General features: G+C 39.7%; 1 protein-coding gene across 4 annotated transcripts in view; it reads left to right on the top strand.

The window, feature by feature from the left end:
- Positions 1-18,255, top strand: part of DAAM2 (dishevelled associated activator of morphogenesis 2) — a 237,998-nt gene that overhangs the window by 64,871 nt on the left and 154,872 nt on the right. For 3 of the 4 annotated variants that reach the window (XM_014261243.2, XM_088053801.1, XM_088053799.1), the window contains exon 2: positions 12,908-13,110. In XM_014261243.2, the coding sequence (XP_014116718.1) occupies positions 12,937-13,110 (174 nt within the window). In that variant the 5' untranslated portion in view covers positions 12,908-12,936. Of the gene's footprint in view, positions 1-10,566; positions 10,688-12,907; positions 13,111-18,255 lie in introns of those variants that run through there. The other variant, XM_088053800.1, reaches the window with a different exon arrangement.

Raw genomic sequence — 18,255 nt, 5'->3', positions numbered from 1 at the left:
GGCAGGAAAAGGGGCAAAAGCTGCTGCTTCTTGTTAATGGAAAGATTTTGGTACTGATTGTCTGTGGCTCTTCTTCAATTAGTAGAAAATGGAAGTAACTGCAATTTCAGCCTTTCTTGCAGTGAGGCATGTTCTTGCACATGATCAGGGCAGCAGAGCCAAGACCTCAGCTTGTACAAGGCAATGTAGGACTTCTTATTGTGTTTATTTGTATGTATTCCATCCATAAATTTAAGATATGAAATAAAAATTATTGATTTAAGTAAGTTTTAAATACATCCCTTCCAAAGTGTGAGACAAAACAAACTGCAGCAGGTGATGATTTAGATAAAACCCTGTATAAACTGTTGAATAAGTCAGTGCTATACAAAACTAGAGACAACAAGAAGTGATATTGGTACATGCACTGCAAAGACATGTATCATTGGACATAATAATATTTGTAGCCCTCAGGGGATAAACATGTTCCTTCTCTGATAGAGAGTAGGTTTCTCTTCTGTTTGTGTACAATGGGCCTTCTTTATGAGTCATGTCTGAGGACTATGAATTCAGATCAAGTGGTAGTTTAGAAGCAGGGTTGGTTGTTTTGTTAAATTTTTAGAGGGTTTTTTTTCCAGTTGTGTGCAGCTGTGGTGGGGACCTGAGGGAATTTTATACTGCAGTCTGTTTTCCTGTGGAGTGTGCTTCAAACTGTGTCAACAAGCTACAAGTAGATTAGGCTCAGAAGCTAAAAGAATTAGCTCTATTTTCAGGCTGTTGATTTGCTGTAGACACTTAAAAGTCCGGAGATGACTACCCAAACATTTGCTGCAGCTTCTTGGCAGTTTTCTTTGGAAATCTGAGCATACATTTAAACATTACCTATCCTTGTGAAAGGATAGTGTGTTAGAGGTTAGTTACAGTTCTAGGAAGTCTTGCCTAGATACACTTCAGAACTTAAACATTTCTTAATCATGAGCCTTAAAGGGCCTTGATGTGGACATGACCTCTCGCCATGAGAATCTGGGAGACTAGAACTAGCTATTGGTAGTTCAGGGATGGAAGGAGGGAGGGCTGACAGTTGGCACAGGCACCACACTCTTGTGTATCAAATGCTCTAGACCACATGGACAGGCATTGCTTTGTAGATAAGAACTCTTGCGCATTTTAAGGGTGGCCTCCCTGTCCCTCCTTTTACTACGCTCTTTTCCACATAATGCTCTCGGCCAGAGCACTCACTGACCACGCAAGGAAGGTGTCTGGTTTTAGGCAGAACTTTCTTCTTAGGCCCTCATAACTGATCACTACCTGTGCCACTCAGAGCGCCTGTTCTGTAGAATTTTACTGAAATGTAGAGGAAGCCTTCTTCAGTTTAATACAATGAAACAGCCCCAAAACCTAAAGCAGTACATCATGCCTCTGAAACCAGCCTTCAGTGTTGGTGTGAAATCTCCTCTTGAAAATATTGCAGCAGCCAGAAAATATATTTTATCTGGATGTCACTTAAAATTACACTCAGAAAACAACCCAAAATCTTTGAACAAAACCCTTTCCAAATATCCATTCTTCATGAAGACAGGTTAAAAGTTCAGCAGTTTCATCGAGCTTCTGGCTTGGAGTTCAAACCTACTTGCGTAATGTTGAGGTTTCAGGGCATTGAACCCAGAGTATCCCTGGTCAGAATGTTAAAGAAAAATAAAAATGCTGGAATAAAATGCTGTATATGACCTTTTCTTAACTTGATTTTCTACAGGGAATTTATTTTTGGTGCCAAATTGACAACTCTGCAATCTGAGTAGTTTAAAAAGCAGGTATATCGAATCAATCACATTTTGACCCTGTCTGTGCCTTGACCTATGGGAACCACCTCCAAGATGGAGCAAGCATAAAAGCCCTGAGGCCTATTCCCTTTGTGAATGCATTTAGTGGCTGTTTCTTCCATTAGTGGATCACTAAAGAAGGCTTTTAACCATCATCCACAGCAGTGGCTTTTCGGTCTATAGAACTGAACTGAGAGCCATCATTTTTATTATGTATGGGTTTGCAGGGACACATTGAAGCACACTGTGCTTTATCTGGGGCACTAAGGAGGAAAGTGGCAGCTCTTCAGCCTGGAACCTAGCTTTCTCATGTGGCATTGATGAACACTAGTTTTGAAGAGATTCAGTGCCACCCACAAAAATCAGGTAAAAGTCCAAATGGCTTCGGTGTTGAGTTTTTCCCCATTTTCTATAAAGTCTGAATTGCTTTTTCCAGTGTGTAACATTTAGGAAAATTTTACCAGTGCAGGTAATTGATTTACATGTCAATAGTGAAGACAACACTTGTACACCTACATCTGTGGTTAGTTTCCAGTGGTTATAATCAAGGCGTATTTCTAGTGAAATTGAGTTTTAATGTCTCCTAGTGGCCCTGATCAGAGCGTTAGAATAGAAATCAATTTTTTATGCTATGATAGCATCAGACAACAGATGAAATTTTATTCTAGCAATTTAATAAGAAAAGAGGATTTTGCATGGAAATAAGAAGTTAGGGGGGACATAGTTGGACCTTTACCATTTGTTTGTTTTTCTTGGAGCACCCTAGCAGTTCTTACAGAGTATTTCTCTCTCAGCAGAGGCACTCTAATGTCCTCAGCTGCTTGTTTTGTCTGGAACATTCAAGCACCCAGGATAACGACAACAAAGGCAGCACTTTGACTCCCAAATCCCTTGGCAAAATTGTTACATCATGTCTGGAAATAACTGGGCAATGACAGAATGGAAAAATTACAGTGACTCAAACAAGACAGGGACACTCCTAGTAATGAGGTTTTGTGTGTTCATTCTTCTGAGCATGGCAGTTATTAGTGCTACTGGGAAACTCTGGATTGACTTCCTTTGTAACTAAACCCCACTCTTTCTAGTAGAAAGATTGGAGAGATTTAAAGTTTCTAGATAAAGCTTTAGTACTAATCTGAAGTGCTAATGTGCTTTACTAGTATTCCTGATTAGAATAGAGGAATAGAGTGGGATCTTATTCTACCGATCACTCAATCCTTGGCTTCTTTCCTGAGATGGTCAAAAATTTGCTCTGGGGTAGGTATGGATATTTCATCCTTGGTACTTGGTCTTATTGGATAGAACTGACAAACATTACTGATTACTGATTAGTCTGTGTCTTACAATGATTTTAAAGGCATTTCTTACCATAAGACCTGTAAAAGGCACAGGAATTAATCTTACTGTAGAGGAAAATAATTGTCTTCTGCACTGACAATGAAGAAGTGATATACTGGTTCTGTCTGCCAGTGTGTGTGTCTGCTTAACTGATGTCATCATGATCTATTTAATCTTTAGTCTATGCTTTCTTATCTTGAATAAAAGCTTAATCTTGCACTTCAACTTCCACAGCACTTTTTTCTGAAATTGCATCACAGCATTGTACCCATCACCAAAAGAAAGTAAAGAAAATTGAGGATCTAACTTGGGCTCTGCTGTCCAGGTCTGTAGCTTCTAGAAAAGGAACTTCAGACCCACTCTGTTGAGTGGCACAAACAAAAACTGGGATTATAGCCTTGTCCTGAATTCATGGCCCTAGATTTACAGTACAATTTTCTCAAGCCTTAAAAATAATTTTAGGATCTGAATTATTTCAAAAGTAAAACCTGGGAATTGTAGAGTGTTTGAAAATACTTACTGCTTCATGGTCTTCTCCTTAGTCAGAATTGGGTCTTGGGGTGGCATCTGTGGGTTTGTGGTATTTTTTTCGTATGTTTTCTTTTATGCAGTGTAATTCTCATTGGCTCTCACAGCCACAGCAATTTGATTAACAGGGACATTATAAATTAACCCATCTAATGAAGCTAATGCTGTGGTAGGGGAAATCACTCCATAAATTCCATTATTTCATAAATTTATGGATGAATAAATTTATCCATGAAGGATTTATGGACACTGCTGAATGCTGTCTCTACAGCAGCATCATTACAGGGCGGTGAACCCATTGTGTCCTAGCCAGTTTCCAGCCAGGTAATTACCTTTTTGCTGGCCTACTACTTTTATTTCTGTTTGTATAGTACTACAGTCTATTTGACACTGTAAAATAACTGGTTTAAGCAGATAAGCAAGACCCTGTGCTGGAGAACCTACAATCTCAGTGCCACAGCTAAGACAGTAAAGCAAAATACAGCCAAAATGAAACATACATTAAGTGTGATGCAGTTTTTGCAGCTTGTGTCATGCAGTAGGTGTCTCTTTAGAAGTATTTTTCTCTTCAGAAGTCATTTTCTCTTCAATATCTGCTTTAGTAAAGAAGGATTTATAGTGTGAGCATAAGAAGTGGCTACAGGAAGCGATTTCAATTCTAACAGTTCTAACAGTTGTCATGAAAAAAATGAGGATGTTGCAATGAAACAGTGAAAAAGTGGAGAATAAAACTAAAACTGGTAAAAAGAAAGAAAGGGAGAACTAAGATTACAAAGGAGCAGCTTTTTTTTCTAAATAGAAGGGAATGCGTAACTTTGGTGAGGTATTTGAATACAACAAATCTGGTCCATGGTGAAGACGAGAAAATTGATCTTGATAGCAGTGACTTTCTGATTGAGAAGGAAGTGGAAGGTACATGTAAATGTTACTGAAACTGCAGTGCTGTAACACCAGAGAACTTGGAAGTAATATGGGGAGGGGTAGGGAGAGAAGGACAGGACTCCACACTACTTCATGCAAACCAGAATGATTGATTATATTTTTACACAGTATGAAATCGTGTTGATTCCACCACCATGGTGGTTTGAATTTCTGACAAGCATGCCTCTGTGAGTAATTGTTAAATTAGGATGTAAATTTGTGGTACAATCACACACTGGGGAGATGAAGGACATACTTATCCTGGATAAACAGTTAGGCTGTGAATTTTACTTGTTTTGTTTGCAGCCTAAGCTGTGGTGGTCATATCACCATTCAGAAATGTTAAAGATGAATAGATTTACTTGTATATAAATGAGATGCAAGAATATAATTAAGACTCAGAATTTGGTGTCTAGGACAGATTAGTTTTGACCATGCACATTTCTGTGTGAAGCCATAGGAAACTATGACATAGTTATAGTACCTTTGCAAAAATAAAATAACTTCTTAGCAAGTAAAAGAGTGAATGGATTGTCTGGTCAGCTCACTTAAGCATAGAAAATTATTAATCCATACGTCATTAAAGGGTGGGAAAATAGCTGTAAAGAAATACTGAGTTATTACTAGCCAGATTCATGACACTGACTTTAACTTCTTTTTTGCTCTCTTGGCTTTGTATTTTGAATCTTGACTGTTTTTTTTTTAAATGGTTTTCCTATCAATACAATTTGGATAGATCAATGATTAGGAGGAATACAAAGAACCTGCAGGTATATTTTTTTCAGTTTTCTTTTGTTTGGTTGTTGGGTTTTTTTGTTTATTTTACTGTAGAGTTATTTTTTCCCTCATTCTTAGGTGAAGGCAGAGAAAGTGTTGCAAATCAGTATTTCAGAAGAGACGTTTCCTACAGTTCTTTAGCTTTCTTTTTGTTGTTCTGTGTTGATAAATTTGTATCAGGTGAGATGTAGTGGATTTGTGGGTATTAATGGACTAACATTAGTGGTCATTAGTCACCCAGCACATCCTGAGCATCCTTAAAGTACTAAAAATAAAGAGATTTTTGACAGACACATTGCAGTGAGTGGGTTCATGGATATAGTTACACCTGATAGCCTTAAAATAGTCCTTTTCTCTTATCTCAGGTCTTATTTCTGAGGCAAATAAATGAATAAAAATGAAATAAACACATATATATATGTATGTATATGTGTGTATGTATATATATATATATATGTATGTATGTATGTATGTATGTATACATATACAAAATAGGAGAAAATCCTTAGGTCTGTGGAATACTTTGGAATTATCAACCACCTCAGTTTTAATGGGAAGTTGTGTAAAACAAACCAGAAGTGAGTTTTTGGACTGCCCTGCAAAGTCCTTATAAATCAAGACCTCTGCACTCTTGTTTCAGTGTGTTGGGGGAAGGAAAATCCATGAACTGGCTTCAAAATGCACAGAATTATTTGAACTGCCCTCTCTCCTGTGGTGGAAACTGTTAAGTGTGGGCCGTGGCTGACTGGGATTGAGTAGCCATTGCTGCACAGGACCCTGCTTCTTTTCAGATCACATCCAGTGATCTGTTGATTTGTTTTGGGTCCAATGCCTTCCTACCCAACATAGCGGGCAGATGTCCATGGATCTTCAGGAAGTTTCCCTGAAAAATAAGGTTTTAGCTTTGTGGATTTTAAATAGTTGGGGGTTTTTCTTGCTGTTTTGTGTGCTGCAGACTGGAAGGCTCCTTAGTACGATGACAAATCCAAACAGAAAGAGTTGGGTTATTATTACACATGCAACAAAGTGTTTGTCTGCTTCCTTTCCCCATCCCCCATGCTGCAATTGCTATGTAGTGCATCTGACATGTGTCACATTACATGTGACATACATATAAAATTCCCATGGTAATTAAATCATGCCATGAAACTCATCATTTCACTATCTGTGTAGCAGAAGCAATGTGGTGCAGGGAACTGAGCATAGGATCAGTATGAAGCCCTTTCCCTTTATCCATTGTTATTCAGGCAGTTTTGAGCATGGTGCTTATTTTCCGCATTTCATCTTCAATAAGTGATGATGTAGGGAGCTGTTTTAATACCAGGAAGGTCTCATGGTTTATTACTTAATAGTTGAATAATACAGAGTTTTAACTTGGACTTCGGGGTTTTGGGTGAGTTAGTTTGTTTTCTAAACCAGTCTGGATTCAGATTTCTTTCTACATTAGTGATCACACATTACATGTATATGTTTTATCCTGCCACAGACGATGAGAGAGAAATTACAGGGAAATGGAAATTATTAACTTTAATTCCTTTCCTGTTAGCATAAACTTATCATACATTTAGTCCCTTGCTCCCCACTCACGTGAGAACTACATCCACTGGCATCATGTGTCTGTTGATGATAAGCAGAGATACAGCTCTGAAAGTGTTTACCATTAATGCTTCCTTATGTTGTGAACTGTTTTTGCATGACTGTGTGTGTTTAGTTACCCACTGAGTTCTCTTTTTCCCTTTTTCCAAAGGTCATGATACAAAAGTAATATTCTCTATTTTAGTTACAGTATGCTCTAGCTGTTGTGTTGAAGGACAGAACAGTGAGATAAAAACTACAATAATCAGCTCTCTTGCACAGGAGAGCTGTTGGCAGAGCAGTTGTTTCAGGTGTCTTCCTGATAGTGGAACGTTGCTTATTTAGCATATGTTGGCATGAAAATTACAATCTCTGATATGAGAATGAAGAGAAGATTGAGGCTTATGAAACAATTTAGAAAGCAATTGAAAGAGGATCCTCATGTGCAGTTAGCATGGATCTGATCCCATGTGGCTAAAACTTCTGATAAGGATTGGAAAAATTGCATTTGCTAAATTATGTTTGGTCACGGCGAAAGGGTTTAGAAATGAACACATATGCCCTGTCAGAGGAAGAGGATGTTGTTATAATTAGATTTTGGGCAAAGTTCCAGGCTGTGACTCCTGACCTGAGCTGAACCACAGATGGGGCTGGGAAGCAGGAGAGATTTCTATGAGGAGCAGGTGTGTGGTTAGCTGTTGAAATGACAGCAACTTGTTTGTGTTGTGCAAAAGGGCAAAACATTAGAACTGAGAAGACCTATGGGAGTTATGTGTAATAGCAGGATTCTCTCCAGATAGAGATTTCCTATTGATTCTTACTGGGGGTATATATATAGAAATACATAATTGCACACGTTTCATTTTTACTTGCCTGAAGTTGAGAGGCAATATAAGTTTTATTAGAAGAAAACCCTCCACCTTTTGTTATTTTCATAATTTTTTATGTCAGCTTTGCTATCAATTACTACTCAGAAATGAAAGTTGCTTGTTTCTTCATTTTCTTTGTTTTCTCCCACCCTCCTCATTATTTGGAAGCACATATTTCCCAGATTTGATTCTTGACAAAGGAAAGGCAAAAGAGAGAGAAAGGAAAGGAAAAGTTTATTAACTTGGAGGTAATTAGAAGATGTTTATTTTTTTAAACACCAACAAAAATCAAAAAGTTTGAATTACTTATTAAATAGCATAAACACTGCAACTTATGGGATTCTGAAGGACATCTTAACTGGAAGGCTTAATTTTTAGAGAGACAGTGCTCCAACTTAGAAATTTCATTCATTCATTCATTCATTCATTCATTCATTCATTCATTCATTCAGTGGTTCAATTCTAAAATAGCTGTGCTGGATACTTCTGTAGGAGTCCTCAACTGTTCTTATTTTGAAAGCATCTAGACACTAGACACCTCACCTATCCACACAATTACAGTGTGGAAGCAATACAGAAGTGTGCTGGTTTTGCATTAATTGACATTTGGTGAGGAGGGAAGAAGCCACCCATGGATACGATTTTTCTGGGAGGGGCTACTAAGAGCTTCCTCTGTGCCTAGCAAAAAACAATAGCTGGCTAGCTCTGAGAATTGACAACCTATTGAACGATTTAGAAGCTGTGTCCGCCTCTGTGAGATTCACATTTTAAATACAGGCAAGCCTGGGAAATCTCTCTCTTGGCTTCTGGCTCTTGAAGAGGTAACTGGCTGACCCAGCATGGCCTGCGCAGCCAGGCTGGACCAGGCTAGCCCCATGCAGGGCTTTTCTGCCCCCTGAGGGGAGGTGAGCAGGCTGAAGAGCCCCTCACTGGGGAGTCCACTGGGGCCCGTCCTGGTGGGTGGCTGGGGCCCCTTCCCAGCGGGGCCAGGCCCCTTCCCAGCAGAGTCCACCAGTACTTTTTCCAGCGGTATCACTGGGCCAGGCCAGCCAGAGGTTCTATCAGCACTGGGACTGGCCCCAAGGCCAGAAGCGGCTGGGGCCCAGGAGTGGCCACTGCCAGCCTGGTCTAGGAGAGGCCATGTGGTCGGGACTGTGGGGCCAAAAAATTGGTGCCACTGGGACAACGGTATCCGGCCATTGCCGCCTCAACATGTCTTGCAATGAACTTTGTTTAGCCACTTTTAGCCAGCCAAGCTATGAAGAGAAGGACAAAAATGGCAGCAACAGTAGTTTTTCTTGTTTTCGGTGTTCCACATGAAGAAAAATGCTGAGTGGAGCTGGCAGCCGGCATGGCTCGCACGGTGTCGGCAGAGACCACGTGAGCAGCAGCGAGAAGCACAGCGAGTGATCTCCCTGATGCACAGACTGGATGAGATCAACCTTTCAGCACTGCAGAACTCAATAAAATAAACTGTTTCAGTTGATAAAGCTTGAGAACAAATGAACCTACAAACACCAATTCTCTCCAGAAAATTCTCAGGAAAAGGAAGGGGTGAAGACACATAAGGAAAAAGACATGAGACACTGAGGTCAGTAAAGGAGGAGTCAAATTCTAGTTAGGAGGGGATTGAGGAGATACCTTTGTCTTGGGCTGAAATTCTCTTTGTAAGTCTACAGTGAAGAGATACTTTTGATATATCAGACTTTGTTTATTCTCTGTAATTCGTGAAGCACATGGAGGGATGCAGCATACACCCACAGCCCATGAGAAAAGGGCACTCATTCTGGAGCATGTGGATGCTGAAAAGCTGTAATCCAATGAGAAGCTTGAACAGAGAGAGACGAGAAACTTGCCCCAAAGATAGAAGAAATCTATCTCTTTCTTTTATCTCTGTTCCCAGAGATAAAAGAAGAGAACTTTGGGTTTTATTTTTATGCTAGAACAGCTCATCCCTAAAATAGTAACCCATAAGTTGACATGGGCCATTCATTGAAAACAGCTCTGGGAAAGCTGCAAGGCATGGGAGGGACTTTCACAGTGTGAGCAGATTTTCCTTTCCCGGGCAGCTGGTTTGCTGTGACATTGAAACCACAAGAGAAATATTTCTTGTGGAGAAGTCTCCATGGCATAGCGAGAGAAACTCCTCTTCCTGCAAGAACTGATGAAAGACTATTGTAGAGGTGGTAACTGATTGAAAATTCCAAGTTTTGTCTCTGTGTTGTCCATGGGAAAGAAACAAGGTTGTGGACAGGGGAGAAGTGTTTGGAAGGTTTTATTTCTCATTCTTCCTTTTTTTTTTTTTTCTGCAATAAGGTTTTTCTTTGTACCTTTGAAGTTTTGAGCCTGCTTTACACCTCTCCTAATTCATATCTCACAGCAGGAAATGAGTACATACTTCTAGTAGGTGCACTGTCAATTTTAGCCAGCACTGAAACAACTACAAGAAGTGTTATTTTACCCCTTTATGTTAGTATGAACTTCATACCTGCTGCCTATAGATGGACCTGGAAAATGCCAGTGTTATGAGTATGAGTTGTGCAATGGAATGATGCTTTGTGAAAGCAAGTTTACTGTTCATATGAGCTCTGCACCCTTTTGCAGAGTAGTAAAATTGAAATAGCCTTGAGTTTCACAAGTGTGGATCCCCAGGAACCGCAGATTCTGTAAAAAAAACACACTAACATTAGCTTGTGTATTTCTCAGCATTATGGATGAAGAAAGCCTGGAGACTGACAGCCTCTTAGATGAACTTGCTTAAGATGAAGGCCAAGTTATGAAATTCCAGTGCAGAACAACCTGTGGTATCCAGATCAGGCCTGTACTTACCCTGTAGAAAATGCTGAGCTTCACATCCATTCACCTAGTACTCATCTCCTGGTAAGGTACCTCTTGGCAAAGTTTATACCAGAGTCTTGACCTGAGCTCATAAAGGAGGATGTTATGGTCCTATCACTCCAAAGGCTCAGCCTTTCCAAGAAGGATTCATTTTCTATGCCCCAGAGAATGCTGGTCCTTTGATGGTTGGTAAGGAAGCCTTTAGACAGTGGGACAGAACTTAGTTACAACTAAATTGATGCAAATGTAGTTGTATTGCATGTAAATCAGGTTTGTCTCATTGAATTTAGTTCCTTCCAATAAAGAGTTTTGTCAAACTAATTGGTTTTAATCTCAGTCATGACCAGACAGCCATAGAGGGCATTGCACTTGGAATAATAATACTTGAGAAGATGGTCTGTAGTGTACAAGTTTAATTTCCAAGGCTCTATTGTGAAATGTTTTAGCAACTGAATCCCTTAAGTGTCCACTATTCAGAGGAAAGAGAAATTGCTATGCACATCATTGTGATATACTTGGGAGCATTTTGGTTTTGCTGACTGAAGCTGTGTCAAAGACCAGTTCAGTTTTAAGCTGACCTTCATCATCTCCTAGTGAAACCCAATGTTTTTATGAATGGGCTTTTGAAGCCAGCAACATCCTGCCCTAGTGAATCCTGCTGGGATATACCACCCTTTGCAGAGATGAGATGAAATGAGATGAGGTGAGGTGACATGACATGACATGACATGACATAAGAGAGTACGTTTTTACCAGCTTGTTTTCCTTTCAGCTACATGAGAGTTGCAGCTGATGCCCCTCCAATGAGTAAGAGAATGTGCTAGATAAATTAATCACAGCACAGAGTAAGGCAGATGATTCCTGCCAAGCACATTGTGCCATAAGGATAGAGGTTTGGGTGGTTTGGGCATTTTTTGGTTGTTGTTTGTTGCTTAGGTATTTCTAAAGCGAGCATGCCAATTTCTGCACAAAACATCCCTGGAGAGCTCTGTATGTTAAATCCCACTATGCAACTGCTGTTCTGAAGGTGCTTTTCCTTGCACAGCTACTCAGTCTCTGTGAAAGTTCTGGCAAGCAAACAGACTAAAGCATTGTAGGGCAGGTTAGGGCAGCAGCTGCTCTGATGACAAAGCTCAGCTGTGTTGTTGCTGATACAGCATCCAACATCCTGTGGTTCAGTTCACCTGCTGCCTCTCTCCTGCTCTCCTGCCCTGTGCCCAAGGAGAGCAATTTCACAACAAGCTTTAATTATTTACTCTCTCAGGATATGGCTTATTCTGCAGATTAAGTGAAAAACTGAAGTCCTTAAAAATATAACACAAATAAGCCCATGAGCTGTCAAACAACAAGTCCCTTAAAAGGGCAAAATATGTGTCTCTCTGTGCACTGTACATATCCCTCCTTTCAAACTGCTGGCAGGAGAATTCCTGTTTGGATGGGCTGCTCACAATCAGTGTTGTGTGATAATGAAATCAGTCACTTCCCAGCTTCTCCTTCAGGCCTCCTTCTGCTGCCTCCCTTTATACTCCTGCTACCAAAGCCCTTCAAGCCAGGGATCAAGACCCTATCAAATGGGATCTGGCAGCTCAAATGTAAATCTGAAGGCATCCATTAGCACTGTGCTATTTCTTCCCTGAATACACAAAGCAGCCCAAACTACTTACATGTGTGTGAAAATGGGATGAACAAAATGGTCCTACAGTGATAGTCCTGGCCATGCAAAAGAATGTGTGGTGGTCTGGCTCTGCAGTGGTGGAAGATTGATGTCTGCTTCATTGTTTCATTGTTCATTTAATTTTAATCAAATGGGATGCCTTCGGAAGATTCTTCCATGTGTTCTGGGTAAATTCTCCCATACATGCCTTTTTCCTTCTGATAGTTTATTTCCTTTATCGTAGTAGTGACACAAAGGCCAATACCAGCATTCTGTGGTATTGTGTAAGCATTCAGCCTTGGCTACTGAGCATTGCTGATAAATCTACCTGCTGGGAAAGTCCACACTGAGTTTGTAAAACCTTTTCAGAAAAACTGGGAGAAGTGATTCTACACTGCCGTGGAAGAACATGTTAATACCATACAAAGGCCTAGCTGCCTTATCTAGCTTGAGTGTTTATTTTGCTCTTTTGGGTATCAGATCCTTCTGTCCTCTTCCATTTGTTACTCCAGTGACAGTCATTGTGACTGCACAGAGCTGCACAGATTCAGCAGTCTTTTTTGTCATCTAATGTATTTTGATTTTGTTTTGGGTTTTTTTTCCTACAGAACATGATCAGAAGATAGCACCATACACCATGATCATGGCCCCCCGGAAGAGGAATCGTCATGCACTGGGGTTTCTTTGTTGTTTTGGAGGTAGCGACCTCCCTGAAATCAATCTCAAGGACAATAATCCTCTCCAGTTCCTTGAGTTTTCTGTCCCAATCCCACCAGCAGAAGAGCTCAATGCCAGATTCACCGAACTTGTGGTAAGTTTCTGCTGACAGATTGATATATTTATGAGGTGGATGAACTCTTCCCTTTAAAGGAGGACTAAGAGGACTTAAGGGATGTATTAGAGAAAAGCTTCTACTGAAGCTTTTAAAAAGCCCTTTCATTCTTTCATGACTAGTTACTTGGTAGGAGAAAGGTGGTAAGCAACAGGATGGATGATAGTGGCACTGAGTATAAATACAACAAAATGTTTAAATGTGCTTATTTATTCTCATTGCACTATGTAGGACTGGGCATATTAGAAGGAACCTCTCAAGTTCTCTAGAGAGAGCTGACAGTCGATTTCTTGTTTACAATTTTGGGATAAAATCTGCTGTATAATGTAATGCAGTGGAAAATCTTAGGGTTTTCAGATCTATAAAATGAGGACTATTTGGTTTTGTTGATGAGTAGCATTCTGCTGATGAGGTATAAGGACCAGGTGACCATGCTAATTATGTTTCATCACACAGCTGCCTTTGAATCATGAAATGGTACTGTTGCAGCAACAGCCATAAACAAGAAGAGAAGGAATTATTTCAGATGAATTTTGTTGTTTGCTTTTGTAGTAAATGTTGCAGACTCCGGGAAACAGACAGTTGCTTTTATGTCTGGCATCAAATGACTTCACTGTCTTTGTCTCCTTGTTCAGCCTGAATGCAAAACATCGGCAGAGGTCATAGGGCTGGGTTGTTTTGCAAACTGTGTCATAAAGGTGATGCTGATTTGATGCAGCTGATTAGGTTTCTCATTACCATTCTCAGACTGGAGCTTAAGTAAAGTGTGTTATCTGTGTGTATATGCCTGAGGAATGCAACTGAGGTGAGGAATAGAACAAAAAATACTGGATCTCAGCATTAGAGGAATTTGCTAGGAGTCTTTCTATGTTACACTTATAACATTAGCCCAATAAGTTATTGTCCATGACCATAGCTTTAAATTGCTATAGCAATGAAAAGAACCATGTAATTTGTATATGCAGTTGGAGGTTAGTATATAGGCAACTATAGTATGTCATATCAAATACAGGGACAGCTGTATTTGACAAACAGAAGTTTGTCAGATCAGTGGTCTGACAACCTAGCCCAGACTTCAGGTTCAAGATGGGGTCTAAAGCAGATGGCTAGGGAAAAACATAAGGTGTTGGAGATTATAAGGTATGGCTATAGGGTGGTCTTTTCCAATCTTCTTACAGTTTTCAGCTCAAGGACTTCCTCAGTCAAAAGTTGCATTCTGTATACATAGTAAATTGGTATGGATTTCTTTTCCATTAACTTTACACTTCCCCAGCTCCCATTAGCATTTTCAGTATCCTGTGGCAGGGGCATAGAAAAGAGTCAGTAGGATTTGCAGCTGTTTCAGGAAGAATAATATGTGCAGCAGAAGAGTCTACTTGCTTTGATCTAATTTTCAAATGGAGAATTTTCTCTTATGGAGATACTTCACAAAATTCTGGTCTATATTTAGGTTAATTTTCTTTTTATGTGAGACTACTTGAGTCCCTCTTAGAAAATGCAGCTGACTCTGGAGAACTCTGCATGGTGATAGGTATTGCTCAAGAGTAAGAGTGTAACCTGTAGTCTGCTCTGCTGACAGTTTATTTCTGGATGCTGCTTAACTGTTGGTTTTCACATGCAAAGCTCAAACTGCTGTATCAAAGTTCATCTCTCTCCAATACCAAGATCCACTGAAGCATTCAATCTAGTCTTTCTGAAGACATCACCAACAGATGTGCTTTGCTCCTGAACTTGTCTTGCTAAACCTTGAACTTGTTTACCTTTGGATCATAGTGAAAGACCTGCTTGAGTTGCTGCTGGGCTTTTGCGTACTGAGAAGGTTATCAGTTTTATGAGAAGTTTGAGAGTTTGTGGTGGTATTAATGATGCTTTTAACTTCTAGCTTTATGTCTGGCAAATACTGGTGTTCCGTGTGCTTTTTTGTGGCAAAACAGCTCACAGCTGTCTTATGGAAGTCTATTAAAAATGATAATTTATAATTTTTCTGTTGCAAAATTTAATGACAAATATATGTGATGATCTGTAAAAATTTTTGGCCCCAGTAGTCTGAGAGTTGTTGGTTTATGTTATAACTTATTAAATGTGCTGACAGCTTGTATCTGGCATATGCATTTCAAACAAATGAAGCCATTGAAATGAAAACAGATCATTTTCAGTTCTTATGTTTAGCGATAGCACCCCAGCCATCATTGCATGAGAAGTGAGCTGAGAGAGAGAAGGGCTGTTTTTCAGAAGGATAATAGTGTACATCACACATTTTATAAAGTAGACAGATAGGATGGCAGTGCATGTCTATATGAGTTCCTGATTAGACAAGTAACATGAGAGCAGTTAAGGGCTTTATGTGCAAGAGAACCTGGGCTGGAAACTGGGCTGGCAAAATGCAGACTTTGCCTAGAAGGGCTGGTTTGTCCACAGGCCTGGATTAATGCCTGTTCTATGAAACACTAAAATAAAACAGGCTACATCTGTATTGACAGCTCAGATGAGATTTTAATTGGATTAGAAAGATTCAGTCTGTAAATGCACCAGTGTAAATCAGCGACCTGGAAGTGACTGAGAGCTCTGTGTGCTAGTTCCCTGCTGCTTATCTGTTAGAGTCTAGTCTGGGTGCACTGGTACTATATAAAAACCAGATTTGAGTGTAAAGCCTTTTGACCCAAATCCCCAAGTGAAATTATGACATCAGCATTATCTGAGATCTGTAGTAAGAAGAGCATTTGTGTTAGCTCCCTGAAGCAGGCCCAGGAGGTAGAGCATCATCTTGCCATCTGCTCTGCAAAGGGTATAAAGAAACATTGGTGTGGTTGAATGAATTTTTAAAGGCCTTATTTTTTCCCTTGTTGCAGTTAAAATATGGGGCATTTTCCCATGGATGAATTAGTGACAAGAAAAACTGAGCATAGCTGTGCTGGAGAGGTCTCCCTTGTGATGAATTTTCCAATTCAGTAAATATTCAGGAAAAATGGCATTTTGAGGACCAGGAGAAAGTCTGCTGCTGCTGCTGTTGTGCTACTTAAACTAGTACCAAGAAAAGCAAATTTGGAGATGTCCATTTTTCAATAGAAATAAATTAGGAATGTGTTTGGATTCTTTATTTGTGATGGGCTCACATGACCCATTCCAAGCTTTCAAACTTGCTACCAGACTGAGGTAGATATGCACGTGTGAGCTGCTCTGTTTGGGAGATGTACCTAGACCATCGAGCTATGTAATGGCAACTGCCTGACTGGACTCTGACCAAGGCAGTGACTGTGAGATGATGAGCTGATGTTGATTTCAGCTGAAATGCCTGCTTTCATTGCCACTCAACCAGAAAAAATATTCTAGGATGAATCCTAGGCTTATGTGTTACTTGAAGCTGGATGCTATGTTTATGTCTTGTCTGATCAATTAGAAAATTAAAACAGAAAGAGTTACTCCTGATAGGTCCTAAATTCTAGCTTGATTTATTCCATTTGGAACATGTGCAGAGAGTAGGCCTGAACAAAGATGATGGCTTATGGTGATTTGGAATGATTTGGTTTGTGCTAAAACAGGAGATGATGTACCATTTCTTAGGCCATCTGCTGGCAATGACTGCCTTGGGATTAATGCAGTGGTAACTGTAAAGGTAAGTCCTTATCAAGGTCTAGATGCACAAAATACAAAGCAAACAAAAAATATTTGTGACCGCAAGTTTTGCCCTTCAAAGATTACTTTTGTGAAAGAGGGCAGAGCAGCTGGCTTTAGCATATTCCCATCAATGACCAAGCAGAGAGAGAAGCTCTAGGCAGCAGGATGTGTGGACTGGTCTTGTACCTTGCAGATTGTAAAACTGGCCCTACCTGACCGTTGAGGCTAATGTGACCAGCATCACTTCTGCTTCCACACTGCCATATAGTGGTAAAATAATGCTGCAGATTGGTGAGCTCCAAAATGGTTTTGTGCCTGGTGGGAAAAGTATACATGCTAGACACATGTTTTTCCTCATACAGATTTATCAACTGAAACAGAAACTACAGAAGAATCTGGAAGAACTATTGAAAGGCAAAGGGAAATAACATTTTTTCCTGGAACAGCTTCTCCATGTCCTTGTTCATATTTGTTAGCAGCAATGTATTCTTTTCACAGTGGATTCTGATACTTTCTGCTCCTTGTTAGAATTAAGGACTCTTCTTGATGGTAAAAGGGGGTGTGCTGATTGACACTAAAGATTTTGACATCTAGATCTCATATAATAGCAGCCTGATCCCAGTCTGGAACTCAGACCATACCAGGAAGGGTGACTCAAATGCTAACAATTCAGAAAAAAACAGAAAAATATGAAGAATGCTAGCACAGAGGAAAGAACAGTGTGAAAAGCTTGCACTTTTGTTATTACTGTTTTGTTAGTGAGATGGTCATAATATTTGAGAAGGTAAAGTGCAAGATTATCTATCTTAAGATGCAGGGTCCTTGGGGAAGAAATGGAATTGTCTATTGAGTTTGTTTTCAAAGTTGATAGCATCATTATATTCTCCAAACTTGATTGAGTTACCTTCAGCATATAAGATTCTTATACTGGGGAACATTTGAGAAATGCTTACTGTTATACTTTCGTGGTCTTATCTGCCCTTGAAGCATTATCACATTTAGCTCAGGTAAGATATTGACTGAAATTCTTCTGTCATGGTTTCTCTTACATTGCATTTGAATCAGTTTCATTTTCAGTTTGGGAGGGTTTTTTTCTTTTTAGTTTTTTCTTTTTTTCTCTGAGTCCCTAAAGAAGGGGTTTTGTTGACTTCCTGGGTTCACAAAAGCTTTTTGTCTATATTGCTATTTACCATCTTTACAGGCTTTTCTAGAACAAAGCTTAATAGGTACTTCCAGCATAATATCTAAAGGTACATTATTTACAGTTGAGGAGCAGCATAAGTACTTATGGGTTCTCTATATTTGAAAAATGTAAAGTTATCCACCATCTGTTTTGGTCCAATTTTAAACTTCTTATCCATTGAATTGCTGAAAGATGTAGGTTGCTGCTCAGGTGAGGCAGCCTACACTCTTCTCTCTCTCCCTCTCTGGATCTATCATTCTGATCCTATTGCAAACTCCCAGATTTTGTAGAGAAGATGCATAGAGAACTGCATAATATTCCTGAAT

The sequence above is a fragment of the Pseudopodoces humilis genome, chromosome 3, assembly GCF_049639895.1.
Source record: "Pseudopodoces humilis isolate 2021_Gansu_Grassland_sample_001 chromosome 3, ASM4963989v1, whole genome shotgun sequence".
Lineage (NCBI taxonomy): Eukaryota > Metazoa > Chordata > Aves > Passeriformes > Paridae > Pseudopodoces > Pseudopodoces humilis.
The sequence above is the reverse complement of the archived record's forward strand: the minus strand, read 5'-3'. Positions and strand labels throughout refer to the sequence as shown.